The following is a 21,240-nucleotide window of genomic DNA, read 5'->3' on the forward strand; positions in this document are numbered from 1 at the left end:
TGCTTAGATTACAGGGAACAGTTTTGAAGAGGAGCACTGCTTATCACCCACAAACAGATGGTCAAACAAAAGTGATCAACAAAAGCTTGGAGACCTACCTCAGGTGTTTTGTATCAGAGACACCCAAGTTATGGGCCAAATGGTTATCTTGGGAGAAGTATTGGTACAACACATCATATCATTCGGCTTCGTAGATGACACCATTTAAGGTGTTATATGGAAGAGACCCGCCTCACTTAGTGCACTTTAGACAGAGCAGCACTCCAGTTTCATCAGTAGAAGAGTACTTAGAGGAGAGAGACAGAGTATTGGAAGAATTGAAAAGACATCTACTCAGAGCTCGACAAATTATGAAGAAACAGGCTGATAGGCATAGAAGGGACATCTAATTTGAGATAGGGAAAAAGGTGTTTTTAAAACTTAGACCGTATAAGCAAACATCATTCGCCAACAAGAGAAATGAGAAGCTTGCATATGAGGTCTTGGAAAAGATTGGAATAGTTGTGTATCAGCTGAAGCTATCACCAACGGCGACTATGCACTCGGTTTTTCATGTATCACAGTTGAAAAGGGTAATTGGAGATTGCACAACTAGCTTGATGTTACCGGAGACACTCACGGAGGACTTAGAAGTTATTTTGGAACCTTTAGAGATGATAGGGGTTCGCCATAAGGTAGATGGAGCTAAAGAAGTGCTTATCAAGTGAAAAAATCTGCCAGACTACGATGCCACATGGGAACCTTATGAAAGGGTGAAAAATCAGTTTCCCATTTTTCACCTTGAGGACAAGGTGATTCTTTGGGAGGGCGGTAATGTTAAGCCAGTTAAGGTGGAACCGGCTCAATCGGCCCAGCAAGGGCCGGTCCAAGTCTACCGGAGGCGGACCCATGCCGCCTCCCACTTAGCCGCCTAAAGCATTGGGGCCCACAACCCTTATTGGTTGCCGCCTAAAACGAATATTTAAAATAATATATTTTTAGTAAGGAGGGGGGCCGGGTAAGGCATAAAGGAATTTTTTTACTAGAATATTAATGCTACAAATAGGGATGAGAGGGGAAGTTTAGGGTATGCTTGGTTATTGTTCTTTTGAAATTTTATTTGGAGTCTTGGGCTCTAGAGTCATCATCTAGAGATCGGGAGAGAACGTTCCTCCTCTCGAATTGAGGATCACTTGTATCTTTTCTTGTGCTTGTTTTGATTTGATTTCTATAAAGATATCTATTGCTTTTTTGGATTACTTTTATCAAAGTTCTTGAATATTTTTCGTTGTTTTATCGATTATTGTTAGGATTGCTTGCGCCCTCAAATACTTCCCTTTAGGGTTACTTGCGAATTCAAGTATTTCTTATACGAATAGTTGCAGGCCAAATGGATTTGCATCGAGGTCGAGAACACAAGAAGCTGTTGATAAAGAGGTGGCAATTGGAGATTTCCAAGTGTTGACTTTAGTGGCAGTGAAGGGGCTCAGCTGAGAGTAGGAGAGAGGTGATAGAATAAAGTACACGGAAGAGGGGTAGTGAAGATAGGCATGCGTAAGAGCACCAAGAGATGTGAGCATAAGAGGAAAATAATTTCTTAATGTCTTTTTTAGTTATTTTTTAGGCTCACATTGATTGATTGAAATATAAGTTCTAATAAATTTATTATTGATTAGTTAGAGATGTGAGTTAATCAATAAACTGATAAGTAATTGTAACAAATTTCTAGAAAATTTGCTCTGACAAGCATTCATAGTTGCAATATCATTACTATTCACAACAAATTTGTAATCGAAATCGTCTAGCAAAATAACCCACCATTTTTTCAGGTGTCTAAATTGGGTACATCTTAGCAACAAATTATATATTTGTAGCAACATTGCTGCTAATTTCTTGGCCAATTATGCATTTCATTATTTTGGTCAATCCCTAACAAATTAATAGCCAATCAATAGTTGATTAGCTACTGAATGTTTTTTAAAATAAAAATTTCAGAGTTAATTTGTATTCTTTTAATAGTGCACATGTAGGTGGTACTTTTAGGAGGGACATTACAAACTATTTATTTCTTTATAAAGTTTGATGAACTGTGTAATCCTTATAAAAAGTGATTGAATTTTTTCACATAAAAGGATAGTAGTCTATCCCTATATTGCAAGTGTGTATGTGTGTATATATCTATGTTTTGTTATAAATTTCTATCATCATTTGCTGAACTATGAGGATGCTGAACTATGAGGAGCATGCTTCGCAGGTATCATGGTCTCTGCTTGTTGGATGCTATAGACTCTTTGTACCCTCCAGAACGGGACGTCTTAAAACCACTTCTTATGCCTGTATGTGATGTTGTTTCATCGCATTCATTAGGCCAAGTAGCTGCATGTGGTAAATTGGAAGCTGGAGCTATTCGACATGGATCCAAGGTACCATGTATGTATCGTTTGTTGAAAATTGAAATATATAATAGATATAATCTGCTTTCATATTAGACAATTTTGTTATCTATGACTGTTTTAGGAATAATCAGAAGTCACTAACAAGTTAAAGCTGCAGAACTTCATTGAACTATGAAACCTTTATTTATTAAAATCATCTGTGTTGAGTCCCTTCTTATAACAAGCTACTCATCGTCAAATGCATCGCTAAATCTTACATGCTTATTGTTAAAATTGAGAATTATACACCTATATGGTTGTATAACCACATCAATATGCAATATTCTTATACTAAACTTATCTTAAGTGAAACTAAATGAAAATCAACGGTGTTGGTAGATAAAAAGTGTATTGATATGTGTATAACCACATCAATATGCAATATTATTATACTAAACTTATCTTTAGTGAAGCTAAATGAAAATTAACGGTGTTGGTAGATAAGAAGTGTATGGATATGTGTGTATTTTTTTTTATTTAGGGGCTGTTTGGTTGTCTGAAAAAGAAATACAGTGTAAAGTAAATGCAATGCATTCTAAATACTTTGAGCCTGTTTGGTTGTATGCAAAATAAACGCATGAGAATCATTTCCCTTGTTTGGTTAGGTATATCCAGAGTAAAGTAAAAGCATTTTTTTGTAATAATTTATTTTAGCATTAAAATAAATATATTTATAAAAATAGTGTATTTATAATAATTAGTATTATTTTGTGTTATAAATTTTTTATATAATTTAATTTATTTAAACATAAATCGAATTAAGGTAAAATTTACTTCAATCAATTAAGTTATTTAAGTATCTCTGACATCCTCCGATCCAAAAAAACTCCTGCGAAGCCCTTCCAGCGCTAAACCTAGCCCTTCTAGACCCCAACCGTAAAATAGCTATGAGCTGACTCAATGAGCCTGAAGAAACATCATGTTGAAGTATGTCCGGATTGTTGTATAAGATCCCAAGAATATCAGTTATGGCTGTTGCTGACCGAATAACCTTTTCCTCTTGAAATAAAATAGCTAAAAGCAGGGCACAGATCCATACACCCTCTGTATCATCAAACTTGCCCTTTATATAGAAATTTCAGATGGAGAAATAGACCAAATATAGCTCAAGATATCAACTAAAATAAATAGTCATTTTAACATAAATGGAATAAATAAGTGATAAACGGAAATGCTTCAAAATAAAATAAAATATAATATAATGATTAATTTCCCGCTCACATTCTTAAACAATTTCAAAAAAAAAAAAAGTCGATTTTTTGTTGACTGGATACTCGAAATAATTTGAGTAAAATTGCAAGCCTCTTGAAGTCATCGTTTCTTTTGCCCAATGAAACATTTACAAGTTTCTCTAGTGCCAATAATCCCAATCATCCTTACTATGAGCAGGTTTTGCTCCTCAACACTTAGAGGATATTCATCAGATGATTCATATTCAACGATTAGTTTAACCAAAGTGTTGTGATAACTTATTTTCTCAAATTTGTGCTCGAAAGAGTAAGAAACCAGTCTTGGCCCGATAAGCCCTCCATTGATGACGGTGTCTTTTATAAGGTAACAATCCCTATCGAGCGCCATGATCTTTTCTATGACGAAGCCGTTGCCATTTATATCTGCAACAAATTAATTAAACTATCATGTAACAAAATTGATACGGAAATAGATAGATAAAAATTAATATAGTTAGAAGTTTTATGAATGATTTATCCGTGAAACTTGCAATTGTAAGGAGTGAATGATAATTCATAATAGCAACACCTGAGAGTTGCACAAGGATGATGATGATCCTTCCAAAGAAGTGATAAGAAATCATAAGATGTTCAAACAGCAGAAATGTTGAGCATTCAAGGTTAAATGAATATTAAAATGTAATAAGACATTTTGTAGTCGATCATACGGAGAAATTCAGAGAAGCAGTTTATAAATATTTTGTAGAAATCCATGAATAAAATTGAATTCAGCTACTGTTTGTTAACTAAGCAAAACTGAGAAAAAGAAAATTTTGCTAATGAAAATGAATCCTCACCGGTTAACTAGAGCGAGTATAAAAAAATAATGTTAAGGTAGAACATGAATATATAAGGTAGGTGTCAAACATGAAAGAAGCTAATTAAGACTTTGATAGGGAATTTCATAGAACCTTTGGTGAAGCTGAGCTTCTTTACGGTGCCAATTCCGCCATCTCCCTCAATAATCTCCACATTTGAAATGAAGTCAGGCAAGAGCTTCGGCAACAAGTTATATCCATCAATTATACGTGCTTTCCATAATCTATCGATCTGAACGCTCCAAAAACTCTCATCAATGAAGGAACCCTTAACCATGATGATGCCTCGACAAAGTTATAGAGAAGAACAAGTTGAGGATTTTGCTTATCTTTGAGAGATAAAAAAACTGATTCAGTAAATTGCTTCATTCAGTATGAAAAATGTGCCGCATTAGAACAAATTCAATAACAGAAAAAAGATAAGTAAAAATTCACAGATAATATTGCAAATTACACCTGTTAAAGGTTTAAGCATATGTTTATAGCATTATAAATGATATTTGTGAAAATAATTGTATGTTTGTCCATTATTTAGCTTAGGATTCACTTCCTCAAAACAAATGTTCCTCCCATGATATGGGATCAACCACACAAATCCAGAAGAATACCTCAAAACAACTAAAAGTTTGGCTCTTATGTGTTATAAAAAAGAGAAAGTTTTCCACATTCTATGCCTGGGAGCTGAGCTTTTGTGAAACAAAGCTATGGAGAGTAGGTCGATCTATTATACATTGGACATCATCTCCAGCATCAGAATGAAAATAATTAGCATTGTTCCAATCAATAAATCACATAATTCTCATTCATAACATGTAAACAACATTAATAAAAATTACAAATTAAAAAAATATTCATAACATCTCCACATTTGGAATGGTACTTGGTAAAGTTATAAGATGTTCCTTATTTATATACCAAAGGGAAAGTGTATAGTCGCGAAAGCGACTCACAAATCCAGCAACTATTGAAGCACATGTTTTAAACACAACAAGATCAAAAGTTCACTGTTTGGTTAATTTTGAGATAAACAAGTAGGTAAAACAACTGTAATGAGGTTTATAGGAAAATTGTGGCACACTAATGTCGTTCGAAGGATTGACGGGATTTGGCCGAAGAAGCACAAGAATATGTTGCTCATATCAAGTAATGATTAATTTTGTTGCTAATGAATAAAAGCTTACCAGATGCTGACCAGCAACTGCAGAACAAACCGGAACAAAGGGATAAAATGTGGCAAGGAAAAAAAGACCTTCTTAGGAATTTCAATAAACACCTAGTATTCAACTTAAAGATACAGGAATGCTACTCATGCCTTGGTTTTTGTGATGATACACCATCTACAAACTAACTACAGATTTCAGAATGTATATATACATGTTTAGAAAGAAAACAAAGCCACCGAAATGGCTACACAAGAAGCTCAAGAACAAAAAAAAATGCTAAAAAAGATCAATATACAACATTAGAATCAAATAAAAAAAGGATCACTAATTTAACAAGTTTCATGACTCTAACAAGGTCAAATGCTACATGCTTCATCAATAGGATAAATCTAGTGAAAAGAAGGGTGCAGCTTTATCTCTACACCACCATGTTTTATTTCTTCTTTTTTTTTTTCGGTTTATTTAAATTCAACACTTGATCTGTTCTGTTAAACGACTATGCTTGCGTTTCCATATGTTTTACTGATGGATTTTATTCTCTAATTGAATCTGAAGATAGGGCAAGGCACTTACAGCAGTGTGTTTAGAGCAAGGGATCTTGATAATGAAAAATTTGTTGCCCTAAAGAAGGTGAGATTTGACAATTTTGAGCCAGAAAGTGTCAAGTTCATGGCACGAGAAATAGAGATTTTTGAACAAATTCCTGTCGTTCGAAGGATTGACGGGATTTGGCCGAAGAAGCGCGAGAAAGGGAGAAAGTTACCTTCAGAAATTGCGAGCTTCTGTCCTTCCGATGAAAATGTCAAAACTTCCGATCCGACAGGCGAAGGGAACGTCGTCGAAGGAGCGAAGTCGAACAAGAACGAAGGAGCCGAAGAAGCTACTTGTGCAATCTTACACCTCTAGAAAGTTACGTTCAGAACCTGCGAGCTCCTCTGATGAAAATCTCGCAACTTCCGATCGGACAGGCAAGGGAATGTAGTCGAAGGACCGAAGTCGAACAAGAACGAACGAAGGAGCCGAAGAAGCCTCTCGTGCAATGAAGCCGAACAGCAACGACAACGACATGAGGATTTCTTCCGATGATTTTATAACCCGATCATATTGAGCGGGTTTCTAATTTGCTGAAAACACTCCTCCTAATACACACCTAATACTTTGGAGGATTTACTTTTCTTCCGCTCAAAATTAACCAAATAACTAAATTTAGTAAATACATGTATTTGTTTTACTTTACACTCCTATTTCAGACAACCAAACAGCCCCTTAGTGAAAATGGTAGGTTAGGATGGAATGTATAGCTTCTTTAAATCATTTGTTTTTGTAATTCATCTTTGTAGTCAAATTCTCTACAAATTATGACTCGAATTGTTGTATAAAGGTAGGGCAGTATGTGTTGCAATTTTGCTTGAAATCAAATGCTTCGATGACGTGACTATGAGGGGTAGGTGGACAAAATATAAATTTGTTGATACAATATATAGGATGATAGTTAAGCGGATCTTGAGTTACAAGAAGTTCAAACAGTGATTGATAGTGACCTTTCTAATGCGAATTTTAGAGAAACTTGAGATGAGTATGAGGTTTTCGAGTCAGATGGGGGGAATTTCCTGGTTGATGAAAAATTGTGCTTCTGCCATTGTGATAGCAGGCAAAGTGGTCATTCAGGAAAGATGCTGATATGGCCTTTCGCTTGCGTGTTCTTCCTTTGGCTATTTATTATATTTGTTCCATTGTCTCCTTCTATGAAGTTTGAACATCGATGCAAGATGCATACAGGACACTGAATGCAACCTAATTATAAATAGGAGACAACGGGCCATGGACAAGATGTTTTCTTTTATAATTTATTAATATAAAAGGCGTAATCAGAACATTAATGTCAATATTTTTATAAAGAAGCATCTTGCAATGAAGTATAATATTATTGTCACAAAAGAAGCTTAATAATTGACAAAAGAAAAGATCAACATTTGTTTAATTTCAATCTCAATTCAATATTTCATTCAATATACTTGATTGTCACTTGTCAGCAACACGTCAACATTAGCATCAATCATTAGACTTTGATTTGGTCAATATCAAGATTATATTATGATGTAGGATGGCTAAGGGTCTAGGGTTACTAATGCAATTTAGATTAGATACTACATGTAAACACATAAACACTTAATTTAACAAAGAATTATCACTATCAATGTTAAAACAAAAAGTATGCTTTTTTTCGTTTTAAAAGTAATTTAATAGCTAAAATATGAAATTATTCAAAAAATAATTACCGAACATAAAATTCAAGGGATGATCAATTTCATACCTCAAAAGAAAATCCATCATATTTGTTCATTAAAGTAAACTACACGCAATAGCTGAAACAAAGAAAGTAAAAATAAGAGCTAGGATTAAAATTACCCAAAAATAATAGTCTGGTCTCACACAGGTAGGAGTCTCACTCCAGACAGTAGTTTGTGAAGCACTTTATGAATGCACCTTAAAATATGATTCTTTTTTCAGTACTAAATGTTGAATGAGTTTTAAAACTTAAATGACACAATGGTTCTATTTATGGTCCACAAAGGACTCAAAATAGGAAGCTACACAAAATCTAGCCAGATTCACTCAAATAAATTTCAATTCATCTCCATGAATTGCAGCAATTAAAATCCTTCCATAAATTCCAATTTATGAATTGTTTAAGATTCCAACAAATCTAGGAAAGAAACTACACCAAAATCACGAACAAGGAGGTGGTGAGGCTACTACAGGTGAGGCTACTATAGGTAAAAATGGGAAATAGAATGACGACAATTATGTGTGAAGCTTGAGACAATATGTAGCAAGAATAGAAGGAAACAATATTAGCTAATCAGGAAAGCCATTGTCAGTGGAAAATTAGAGGTGACAAGTTGTAGAAGAGGCAACATCATGTGGGAGACTATAGCAAGAAGCAAAAATAACAATGTAAAGTGGCAGTAGGGACTTCCATATCATACTCTTTGCACGAAATGCAAAAAAATCTAAAAACAGAGTATATAATCTTTATAATAATCAAGCAGAATATGACAAATTGATGTATTTCTAATTGGACCTATCACACTTGGCATTGAAATCATCATTATCACTAACAATTCATCATCATTATGTGTTTAGTATTTACGATATTATGTTTATTAGGTAGCACCTTTGTTAAGGAAAAACATAGTTTGGTGAGATGGCGAAAAACATAGTTTGGTGAGATGGATTATTTAGATTAAACGTAATTCTTGAAACTTGCATATTGCATTGATTAAGATAATAAAAGGAGTACTGGTGAGTACATGCTAATAAGGATACATCTATCTACGTCTCCCCAAAACAAAACAAAAAAAAAAACAAAAGGGTGGAGAACTATCATGTTTACAATATCATTCCATACATCAGTAGAGCAAAAGGTAATTCAACATCATTATGCTTCCTGAAAGTCCAGATATGTCTGGACTGTCTAACCCTAATTTTGAAAAAAGAAATGCATCAAATGTGAGAAACATGTTGAGGAATGTCAAAGGCATGTCTGTATTCGACATATGTTTGATATGGACATGGAAGTCTTTTTTTAAGTGTTGTTTTATATATCTCCTGGGTGCTAGACTAGCAAAGCTAATGCTTTAGCCAAACTGGCCAAAGAGCTCTCAAAACCAAATGAAGATTTGATGTAGCTTTTAATTCAAAATAATTCTATTCCAAGTCTTTTATTTTCTCCCATGGGACTGTAGTTCAAATGGCATGACGATAGCTCTACTTTTGACCTTGTCGTTATGGGCATGACACTCTGTGGCTGTGGCTCCAATGAAGTTTCAAATTGTCCTATGAACTGTAGCTTGCGGAATAGTTTTATCTATTCAATTTGCTATTATGAATAAGTGTACATGAGATATCTCAAAGCGGTTCTATGGTTAATTAAAACAAATGCTTTTGAATGTGCAATTTTTCTTCTCCTCCCAGGATTCAATTCCTTGGACAAATGTGAGACTTTAAGAGTTCTAGTAGGGCTATCTCGTTTTACAAGGTTAAGGCTTTTTTTTGGTGTCTTTTTCTTCTCTTCCTTTCTCTCTCTTCTTCTCCTACTAATTGTTTTTTTAGTTTTTATTTGAACGTGTGATTGAATTTTTTCAAATTTATTACAATATCGTTTTTTTTTTTTCACGCAGTCTTGATCATTTATGTGATCTTCATTATCCTTAACTTTCTTGTTAATTTTTGGCTGAAGGTCAAAATATTTTTGTTTGAGTTGAATCTTATTATTGTCGGTTTTTGTAAAGTAAATTATTATTTTAATTTTAATAGCTTTTTTTCTTGTGAGCGTGTTGTTTCCTTCTTTGGTTTATTACATTTAAATCTATATTATCTATTAGATCTGCGTTAAGAATCCTAGGCCCTATAACAACCTTAAATAAGAAACCAACAATCTGAGCACTGGAATAAACAGTTCAGGCTTTCTTAATGATTATGGCTTATGCCACGATGGATAATTTGCTGTTTTATTGGAGGAAAAAGTGGTGTAAACTACTAAAGAATGGCAAGAAAATTAGGAACTCGGGGTGTTTGGTTTGTACCTAGTTGACACAAGTAATAGTTCTGAAACATTCAGAATTTTCTACACTGCTTTTTATCAGTAAAAAGTAAATGCTTCTGTAAGTGAATGGGGATCGTCAAGTACTCTAAACTCAGGGTGCCATAAATGGTTTACTTCGTTTAGCATTTGTAGGAATTTCCAATCCTAGAATTTTATTACATTGCAACTATGAAATGCAGGAAATTTATTTGCATACAACCAAACAGCTCTTAAAAAATTTAGCCCATCCTAAGATAATCAGAACTATTTCTCCATCACACAATGCTTCACTATGGTCCACGCTTTTTGTAAATAAACACTTTACAGCTTTATTTTATAGTAAATTCCTCGAGGAACTGCAGACAAATAAGTTACTTTTTCTTGGTGGAACAGTAGGTCCTTTTATTTCTATCCTCTTGATGATCTTCTGCTGTGACAGTTTGAACTACGTTCAGGTTTTAATAATGCCCTCTGGAGATTTGGCTACTATTCGATCCATAGAGCGAGATTGCCAAGCATGCCTTTCCGCTAGAGCAGGTGACAACGTGGCTGTAAGTTTGCAAGGTACTGATGTCTCCAATCTTGTGCCTAGTGCGGTGATATGCCACCCAGATTTCCCAGTAACTGTAGCAGACATTTTGGAGCTTAAGATCCTTGTTCTGGACGTCAAAATGCCAATATTACTTGGATCTCATGTAATCACCATTCATTCTTCTACAAAATTGACCCTATTCATGGTAATTACTTATGTCTGATTTTAGGGACGGTTGATTTATAGGTTGAATTTCACATACACCATGCTAAGGAGGCTGCTCAAGTGACAAAAATAGTGTCCCTGTTGGATCAAAAGAAAGCAAAGACCTCTAAAATAGCACCTCGTCTTCTAACCGCCAGGCAAAGTGCTACTATAGAGGTAAGTTGGCTTGGCAAAAATGCGTGGCGATTCTCTGTCTAATATTTTTATTTAGAAGTTTATCTTGGACTGTACCAAAATGTTAAATTGAGTAAGACATGAAAGCCCCCATCAAACTTACTGTTCCTAATGCTTCCATGCACTTAAGCTTGACCATTAAAACAGCAGTCCTAATCTATTGCATATAACAAAATCCATTTCACACCTGAAGTCTCTTAAAACTAATATAGTATGAACTTTTGAATAATAATTGCAATTTGCTACATTTTCTTGGCGGTCGGATTAATCTTTTAATAATTTGACCCTTCTTTTCTCACTGAATGTAGATTCAACACAACCATAATCAGTTTAGTAGTTATAGCATAGAGGCGGGAGCATGCATATAATATTTAAATTTGTTTATTATGTATAGATTGCATTTCATAGTATGTTGTGGTCATTCAATGTGCCATCCCATGTCTGAACCATCTTTCTCCTGGTTTGGTGACGGAATTTGCTCTTGTTTTTTTAATAGGTCTCTTTAGAAAGACCAGTCTGTGTGGAAGAATTTTCTAGCTGTCGGACACTTGGAAGGGCATTCCTGCGTTGCTCTGGAATTACCATAGCTGTCGGCATTGTGACTAGGATAATATTCGCGGATGAACAGTAGTTTTCTGTGACGAGCCGTCAAGTGGCCTTTCTTTTCGGAAATATGTGCTGCTGTGATGCATTGGCTTATTATCTTATTTTCCTTCTCAAAGACGGGTGCTGGAGCTTTCCTCAAAGACTACTAACTACTTGAATTTGTATCATCAATTCAAGAAAGGTAAGCATATTCTTTTCCTTGGCTTTTGTTGTTTTATTGTGAGCTATGCACATCATGTAAATTACAGAATTCAGTGAGTTTCTACCTTTGTTTATTTAATTGTAACTTTAGCACAATACTTTTAGTATACTGGACAAAATTTTCTAATATAAAAGTTAGCTTAGAAACGTATACCACTCTATTGCTGGTTTATTCTTTTATTAACTGATATTAATTCTAAATGTTGAAATTAAATATCAAAGCTACTTTATTTCTGTGTTTAAATTAGTACTATCTAATGTTGAAATTGCTATGAAAAATGTTCTTTATTCTGTATAATTCTCTTTTAGGAGTTTTGATTGATGTTAACTTTAGTTGAAGGATGCATCCTCTTTCTACTCATCAAATAGATGCATTTGAGGACTTCTATTTGTTGGATAGTGCTTTAGGGTCTAGGGATTTTAATGCAAGTAAATGATGTAATTATCGTAGGTCAAACTTTAAGAAATATATATTCAAATATCAAAGTTTATTAATTACCCATGATTTTTTTATATATAAACTTGAAAAGATCTAAAAGCCAAACCAAATGATATTGCATTGAACACTTAATTCAAAGAAAACAATGATAAATCTAGCCACAAAATTAGCTTGTAATTGAATTTTAACATAATATTTGATCAAATATGTTGTTTTAGGATTCTTAATACAATTAAATAATGTAATGAATGTTGATTCCTTAAGAAATAAATCTTAATAAATGAAAAACTATTAATTAGGAGATAAAAAAGTTAGTTGAAAATGAAGAGATCAATATTGTGAACCAACGAAGTTGATGGTTTACACCCATCATTTCACACCAATACTAAAGATTGTTGCCATGAATTAAAAATGAAGATAGATCTCTTTGGTTCAGTGTTGCAAGACATTTTCTCTCAAAGCGAGATCAGTTCAAGAAATCCTATTTGAGAAGTAACCAGAGACGCCTCAACCCACAGGAAGTAAAGGATGCTCTGAAATAAGTTTATTTGAGTGAATGTGAAAACCATTTAACCTCAAAGAATTTTGCAAGAAAAAGGCAAGTTTATTCTTGGCCTGCCATTCAAAATGATGCAAAAGAATTTACAAGTGGTAAAAGTTGTTAGTTATGATGAAATGTCCTACACCAGCGTAATCAACTCTATAGCTTACCAGCTTTTGATGCTATTCGCTTTATATTGGCTCAATCTCACATGCTCTCTCAATGATACAAATTATCCTGGTGGCCTATTTCATGAAGTGGGTGGAAGTTAATTGCATTGGCTTACCTGATAAGAAAAGCAGCAGTAAACTTTATCTAACCTAAAAATTCTGATGACTTGGTCCACCTCTTGCAATTATCATGGGCAATGGCTTAAGAAGCTTTTAGGCTTTTTTTGTGAACAATGACGTTAATCTTAAGTTTTATTGGCGCACCATAGGAGAATGCTACGAACGTGCTTGTCCTAATTCTGCTCAAGAAGGAAATCTCCAACAATACATGAAGTTAGCCTGGTTATTTTTTGTCCATTTTATGAGCTCGTTGATTTCGCCATCCTTAATTGCAAGGGAAAGTTTTTCTCTTATTTTTGCTTATTAAGTAGTCACCAATCTGAGATTTCGTACCTGACAGCTTGGAGGAGAGAAACGCTCTCTTTACCCACAAAAAAGTCTCGGGTGGATTCATAAAAATGAAGTGTTGCAAAGACAATCTAGGCATGCAGGGAGAAATAAGGATTTTGATGCCTACTAGGACTAGAAAGAAGAAATCTAAAGCTATAAGCTTCATCTAGAGAAAATAAAATCATAGAGAGTTTAAAGCCATACCTCTTCAACAAACATACAAACAAACAAACAAACAACTTCAAGCTTGTTTTATCCTCTTATTTTGCTCAAACCTTTCCTACTCATTTGCTCTTTAAGTTTCCCTCTTTTGGACAACTCATTCACATTCAACATGCCCAGTAGTATGCATGGTTTTAATTTGAGAAATTGGGGGAGAAGAAATATGTTTGGAAAGATAGTTTATATTTACAGGTACATTGAAAATGACACGACTTGAAATTCTATCGTGACTTAATGTTGAGAGTTGAAACTGTATAGTATGATGTAGATTTCTCTGTGTGGATCATAAAAGCTAGTTGAGATAGGCTAAATATGCATGGGAAAGTAAATATATATGGGAAGAAGTTAGGAACAAGTGTGAGACGAGACCATTATAATGCATGATTACTAAGGTGATAAGGTCCCTATAGTCTCTTGATTCTGCTCAAATTGCCACATGATGTAGACTCAAGGTGTAAACTTGAGATGTTGATTATTGCTATCATTAATTATAAGTGAGGTAGTCATACTCCATTCTAGTCTAAACTACTCAGAAGAACGTGTACTTAATGTTTGTTGCATGGGATTATTTGGTCATCGCTAATTTTAAAGTGGGTGGTTTGAATGATGCACTTGATCTCTAGATTATTTTTGTAGAGGGTGAGCCTATAGTATAGTTGTAATAACTCTGTTTTTATCTTTAGACTAGAAAAAACCAATTCAATTTTTACTTTTCCCCAATCTGGTTCCTAACATTGCTGCCTTAGGCTACTCGCTCTTTAAGTTACGGGAATCGAGTGCGAGAGAGGTTGAGAGACGAGTTGCAAGAGCGAGAGGGAGGGAGAGCTTGCAAGGAGAGGCAACGATTCATTTTGTGGGTGGGAAATCGAAGGCGTGGTGATCAATGTTGGCATCCTATGACACGAGACGTGCCAACAAGAGAGAGCAGTGGCCATGGTTGGCTGCTTCATGGTTTGGTGGCTTTCCTTATATGACGCTGGCAAGGTCGATGAAGAGGAAGTTGATGGAGACATAAAGCTAATCAACCATTGACACTTTCTTCTCCTATTTTTTATTTCTTACACCACCATTATCTCCTTTCTTCTAAGATTAGAAGCTTGAAAGAGGTTGTTGTTTGATAGCTTGCAAGGAAGAGAAAGAGTTAATTAATGTTTGAAAATAAAATCATAGAGAGTTTAAAGCTATACCTCTTCAACAAACATACAAACATACAAACAAACAAACAAACAATTCTAATTTCATTGTGGGCTTCGTATGAACCTGTTGTGTAAAATAGAATAAGAGGTAGGATCATACCACCTCAAACGATAGATAATGATTGTATACCTTCTCTCCAAATTGAGAATTGTTGGAAGACATAAAGAATAATCTCTTAGAGATTTCTCCATGTTGGCTCAAGAAAAATGCCGCGTGGCATTAATCCTGCTTCGCAGATTTAGAATTCCATTCTCCTTAAGGCAAATTGTAGTTAATCAGATTTTTTCTGAGGATAGTATCAGGGTTTAGTTAGATGTAGGTCCGTACTACCTATGAGCGCAAGCCCTCATAGTTAATTACATCTCTTACTACGTAAGAGAGAACTCTCGATTAAGGATGAACAATTTTTAGTGTTTAGTATCGGTTGTGGGGATGAAGGTAAACTCGATCAAAATCCTATGGTTCCATCGTCTTGGGAATACCATGGATTTTAGTCTACCAATACTAGTGATCTTTAATCGTAGTGTCCAGTTAATCTGATTAACAGTCATGGGTTACCTCCTCTTAGGGATCCCGAGTAAATTAAAGTGATTAGATATGGTTTGTAGCTTCAAAAGGTGGTTTGGGGGTTTACATCTATTAGAATACCCATTAGTTGATTTAGTTTAGGATTTATGACTTCATTTAGAAGTTACTTGGTTAATTAAATTGGTTCGAGGTTTACGATGACAGGAAATACTTGAGTTTGCAAGTAACCCTAATGGGAATACTTGAGTTTGCAAGCAAACCTAACAATATTTGGTAAATCAGTGAGAAAAATAGAAGAATTTGGGTGGAAGCAATAAAAAGTCCGTAGATAAATTTATAGAAATCAAAGCAACGCAAGAACGAAACAAAGATACAATTTTCCTCAATTCGAGAGGACGATCTTTCTCTCCCAATTTCTAGACGAAAAGCCTAGAGCCCAAGACACCAAACAAAACTTCAAGAGAACAATAGTCATGCATCCCTAACCCTAGCCTCTCTCTTCCTTTTAATACATACTTCCTAATACAAAGCCAATAAAAACTTTCCTAGAATAAATCAAATTCAAATCCAATTCAAAAGGATTTCTCTAATTGTTGTCCACCCCCTATCCCTCTCTCTAAATCCCGCCCAAAGTGGTCCCCTCAATCCCCACGGAAGGAGTCGGCTTAGTCCGCCTCCTGTATACGCGAACCGGCCCATGTGGGGCCGGTTTGGGCGGTTCATGCAAAACCGTATCATACAGATTCCGTTGGAAGTAGCCCGATTGTTTTAGAAGTGGGTCTTACGGCTTTCATTGAAAGTAGCTCGTAGATTTTAAAAGTGGGTCTTACGACTTTCATTGAAAGTAGCCCGTAGATTTTAGAAGTGGGCCTTACAGCTTCTATTAGAAGTGGCCCTTATAGCAGGTTTTATAACTTCTTTTCGAAAACGTCTGTCTATTTTGAATAGGTCATAAATCTATTTATGGAATGAGATCCCCTTCCTTTTTTTGCTAAACTAGCAATATAAGGAAGATGGTAAGTTTTTTCAACATGCTCTTGTAAATCTTTCCTTGTTATAGTTGCAAATTCATTGCATGACACATCTTTTATTGCTTCAAATAAAATATCATCTAAATAAATTTTAGTGATAATCATCTCATCTTCAACTATCCTAATAAATAATGTGGTGCGTGCTTTTCCTTTGTTAAATCATAAACCAATAAAAAAGGCGCTCAGCCTTTCACACCATCTGAATCAATTGTTTCATTAAATTTATTACATTCCAGGATACCTTTGCTGCTAACAAATCTCCTTGATTACTCTGCCAAACGCTTCCCTCTCAGGAAAGCTTTGTTTCCTTTAGGTGAGTATCCACCATTCACATTTTATACATGTAATCTTTAATGTGCTTCTTACAGCACCTAAAGTTTTTCGCCATTGAACCGTTCAATCTTTATCTTCGCATCTTTGAACGTCATAGCTTCTTTTCTTTTCTTTTTTTATAGTGACACATTTTTATTGCACAAAAATTATCCTGTCTCACATATTTTTTATTCAAATTTGAGCATAATTTCTCCATCGGATATGCTTGTTGGAGATGAAGGGAAGCCTGTGGCCTCTTATGTTGAAAAGATCATTGATTATTAATCCTTAGGATAGTTGTGGATCTCATTTTGTGAAGGCATATAAATTCGAACTATCGTCTTGAATACTTCAATTTGTGTTGTCAATAGGGGTGCAAATAAGTCAAGTAGAGTTCAAGTTAGGCCTAATTGAAGCTCGACTCGTGATCCAAATAATAAGCTCGAACTTGAGTCGAACTTAAAAGGCAAGCTCGAGCTTGGCTCGTGCCACTGATCACGAGCCTTCCGTAGTCGGCTTGTTGTGTTCCGCGGTTCACACACGCAGCGTGCTTCGCCTTCCGCATTTCGCACGCACAGATGCCTTCCACAGTTCGCTCGCCTTTCGCTTTCCACCAATTCGCCTTCCGCATTTAATCCACCCGATGAGTAATCGAGTCTGAGTATCATCTGGGTTGAACTCAAGCTCGAAATTTTGCTCGAGCTAGAGCTAGAAACTCGATAAGCTCGACTCACTTACACCCCTAATTGTCAACCACCCAACCATTGAAATCCATTTGTTTGATACGGAGGCAACTACCAATGTTCAAGTCTCCCCCAACCACATGGCTGCTCTTAGTCTATACTTAACTAAATGAAGTACAAAAACCCTTCAGCATCATGCAACTATCTCATTTTTTAAAGCTTAAAGATGATATATGTAATAAATTTCTAGAGATTATGATGATAAAATTAGGTGTTGTAACATATTTGTATAACTTTGGTAGAGGCTTTATAAATATAAGGAAAATATAAGAAATGGATTCATTAAATAAAAATTATTTCCAAATCCTAATATTATAAATTGATTTTTTTTAATATCATTTTCATTGAAATTATTTAACATAAAGACAAGAAAAGAGCAAATATTGAGCCCTCTTTATTCGCATGATATTATTTCATTTCTTTGGTAGAATCAAATAAGCATATAAACTCTTATACTTAGGTTTCTTTTAGTACAATTTTTTAAAGTAAATTTATAATAATTTTTTTTTTTTGTTAAAAATAACTCTTTTACTAAAAAATTATTTCCAAATGAAGCTTTAATGAGTTGCAAAATAGTGGAGTCCGGACGAGAAGAATCGTCTGGACTGTGAGTTTACACATCGTGTCTGAACTGCATATAAAAAGTTGATACATTGTGTATAAATGTATATACAGTGTGTATATTCACACGTTCGAACGATTCTTTCCATCTAGACTCTATACGAAATAAGTCTAACGAAATAATTTCTCCTATAATAGCCATTGGCTATTTGGCTGCCTTTTTTTAAAAAAAAAGCACAATCTTTCTCATTATAATAAAAATTGATGCTCATCAATCTAATCACGATTTTGGTGGAGAATATTATCAGTATAATGAAAGCGCAATTGTCGAATAAAAGTCAAGAATTGCAAAAGCCGACTTTTAATGATCAATTAAGCAAAAGTAGGATGAATTATGAGCTGTCCAATGAAGGTATGTCGGCTTATTAGTAATTCTTTAGCTGATAAAATTTTTAATTGTTTTTATAATGATTTTGAAATTGACAATCGTTTTTATTAAATTTGTGCTTTTATATTCAACATTGACCAAAATTATGAGTGATTCATTGATGAGATAATTCAATGTTTTAATTTATTTATGTAGCTCATCTTATTCAGTTAGTTAAAAGCTTTGGCTACTAATAAATAGGTCTTGAATTTGAAGTTTACGTATGTGATATGTGCGTGAGTGTGTCTTAGGCTTCGTTTGTGACAACTTTCTCATTGCTTTCTAAAACTGTTTTTTAGTACAAAAAATTCTAATTCAAGAAAATTTTTAACTAAAATAATATTTTAGAAAGCATTCAGAAAGCTGTCCCAAACGAACCCTTAGATTTCGTTTGGGATAGCTTTCTTATTGCTTTATAAAGCAGCTTTCAAGTTAAAATTTTTCAAATTAAAAAAAAAATTATAATTGAAAGCTGCTTTATAAAGTTCTGAAAAAGCTGTCCCAAATGAAACCTTAATAGCTCAAATGTCCCCATAAAAAAGAATTTATTAATAACTTTAAACCAAGCTAAGACTTCTAAAAGTAGTGAATATGTTATTTTTCATAATAATATTAAATCAAATTTTATTTTGTTATTTACTATTAATATTAAGGGTCTATTTGGGATTTTTTTAAAATTGTTTAAAATTATAATTATTTTTTGTTTTTTTTTATTTATATACATACCACCCTATACTACTCTACTTACATATCTAACACCTAAAACTTTAATATTAAATACATATTACTCATAGTTCACTTTCATATCAAATATGAGTGGTATAAATGAAATATATGGGTGGTAGAAATGAAATATGAGTGATATATTTGATATTAAAATAATATAGGATGATCTGTTTGTAATATTTAAGATGTTTTATATAATTAGATGAATTAATGTGTGATCTTTAAGAAAATTGTTAAAAAAAAGTGTATTTATGATACAAAAGCTTTCAAAAAAAAAAAAATCGCTAAAATAGTTTCATGACATCTTTATAAGAAGCTGCAGCCCAAACATATCATAAATCACAATCAAAGAATATTTTTAGGCACCTAACAAATGTATTTATTATTCACAATTAACATTAGTTTATTGCACACATATTTTATTGTAAAAATGTAAAGCTTTTTATTAGTAACTTATTAATCTTATTACTGTTACGCGCTCTAAAATAGCAGAAATTATTGTGTATGCAATCCGAACGCTTCGGATGCTGCGTATTTGCTGCTTATTTTGCTGCGTATTTTTTTATACATAATTTTTTCTATGTATTTTTGCATATTTATTGTGTATTTAGTGAGTATTATTTATTTGCTAATTATTTGTCATGAAAAAATTATTTATCAAAAAATACGCAACAAAATAAGCAGCAAATACGCAGCATTCGAAGCGTTCGGATTGCGTACGCAATAATTTCTCCTAAAAATAGTAACTCTACTCACACGTATGAGAGACAGTTGTCGTTTTTTCCATAATATCCATTTCTGCTGCTGAATTCTTTGGGTTTTAACTAAATTTTAATGTTAATATAAAACGTCTATTTCACAAAATAATAATTTAGAAATTAGTAGGGCAGATCTTTTGAGGCTTGAATTAAAAAAAAAAAAACTGCTAGGCCAGCTCAACATAGTTTATTTATTTATCTTTTTAAATTAAAATAAACAAATAAATATAACATTTTAAGAATACATTTGATATGTCACATAAAATTATTTTGATCAGGTTTGAATCTCGAGGAATATTTGAATTAAAAAAAATTCAATATGCAAAACGAGATCCTTTGCACTCTAATTTTAACAAACTTATAGAAACTAAACGTCTCAATGAGATGAACATAACGACATCAAAATAAGGTTTGATTCGGACCAAAATGAGCTCAAATCAAGTGCTAAAAGCATATTTGGGAGCTCCAAAATATTAATTGAATGGCTAAATGATATCAAAATATGGTATGCTTATAGTAGAATCGAGTGGCTCGCTAGACAAATCCAACAAGCTCAATATCGCTTTATTCTAACATCGTTAAGGCACTTAAATGATGAACAAATATTATATGATCGAGAGAATCAATATAGGCCGTCTGATGGAGCACTCTGAATTTATCCAGAATTTTTTCCATACTTACAAGGCATATCACTCTCAAAATCTATAAATAGACTCCAGTTTTCCACATGAGATGGAGCTTAAACTTTTAGAGGCTTAGACCCTAGGCTAAAGACTTGATAGAGCTTTGAGACTTGAAGTATCCCAGAGCTTCACCCGGGCACAACGGCAGATGAACTCATGCCACTAGGCCACTGCTGCCAGACCTTTACCCGATTATCGTCGTTGGCCGACAACAGTCCCTCCAACCATTATCATTGACTACGACCCCTCTTAACCTTTGGGCTCTGTCACCAGACAATAGTCCTCTTGATTTCAGCTATCCAACTATGGTCCTTCCAAACCTCTGTCGCCCGACTACGGTCTCTTATGCCATTATAACCCATCGATTATGATCCCTCCGACAATTGTTGTGCGTCGACTACGATCCCTCCAATTACCATTGCCCGCAAACTATTGTCCCTCTAACCTCTGTCACCCACCAACTACAGTTGAAGGATTATAGTCGGCACGAGAGGCTAAATGG

General features: G+C 34.1%; 1 protein-coding gene across 9 annotated transcripts in view; it reads left to right on the plus strand.

Annotated features, from left to right (window-relative positions):
- The window catches only part of LOC110109956 (HBS1-like protein), a 42,878-nt gene extending 30,777 nt beyond the window's left edge, over positions 1 to 12,101 (plus strand). For 8 of the 9 annotated variants that reach the window (XM_020841190.2, XM_020841194.2, XM_028692448.1 and 5 more), the window contains exons 9-12: positions 2,234 to 2,409; positions 10,606 to 10,907; positions 10,991 to 11,125; positions 11,640 to 12,101. In XM_020841190.2, coding sequence (XP_020696849.1) covers positions 2,234 to 2,409; positions 10,606 to 10,907; positions 10,991 to 11,125; positions 11,640 to 11,774 — 748 coding nt within the window. In that variant the 3' untranslated portion in view covers positions 11,775 to 12,101. The remainder of the gene's footprint in view (positions 1 to 2,233; positions 2,410 to 10,605; positions 10,908 to 10,990; positions 11,126 to 11,639) is intronic. The other variant, XM_020841192.2, reaches the window with a different exon arrangement.
- The last annotated feature ends 9,139 nt before the right edge of the window (positions 12,102 to 21,240 follow it).

Source organism: Dendrobium catenatum, unplaced genomic scaffold, assembly GCF_001605985.2.
Source record: "Dendrobium catenatum unplaced genomic scaffold, ASM160598v2 original_scaffold_208658, whole genome shotgun sequence".
In the NCBI taxonomy this organism is placed as follows: domain Eukaryota; kingdom Viridiplantae; phylum Streptophyta; class Magnoliopsida; order Asparagales; family Orchidaceae; genus Dendrobium; species Dendrobium catenatum.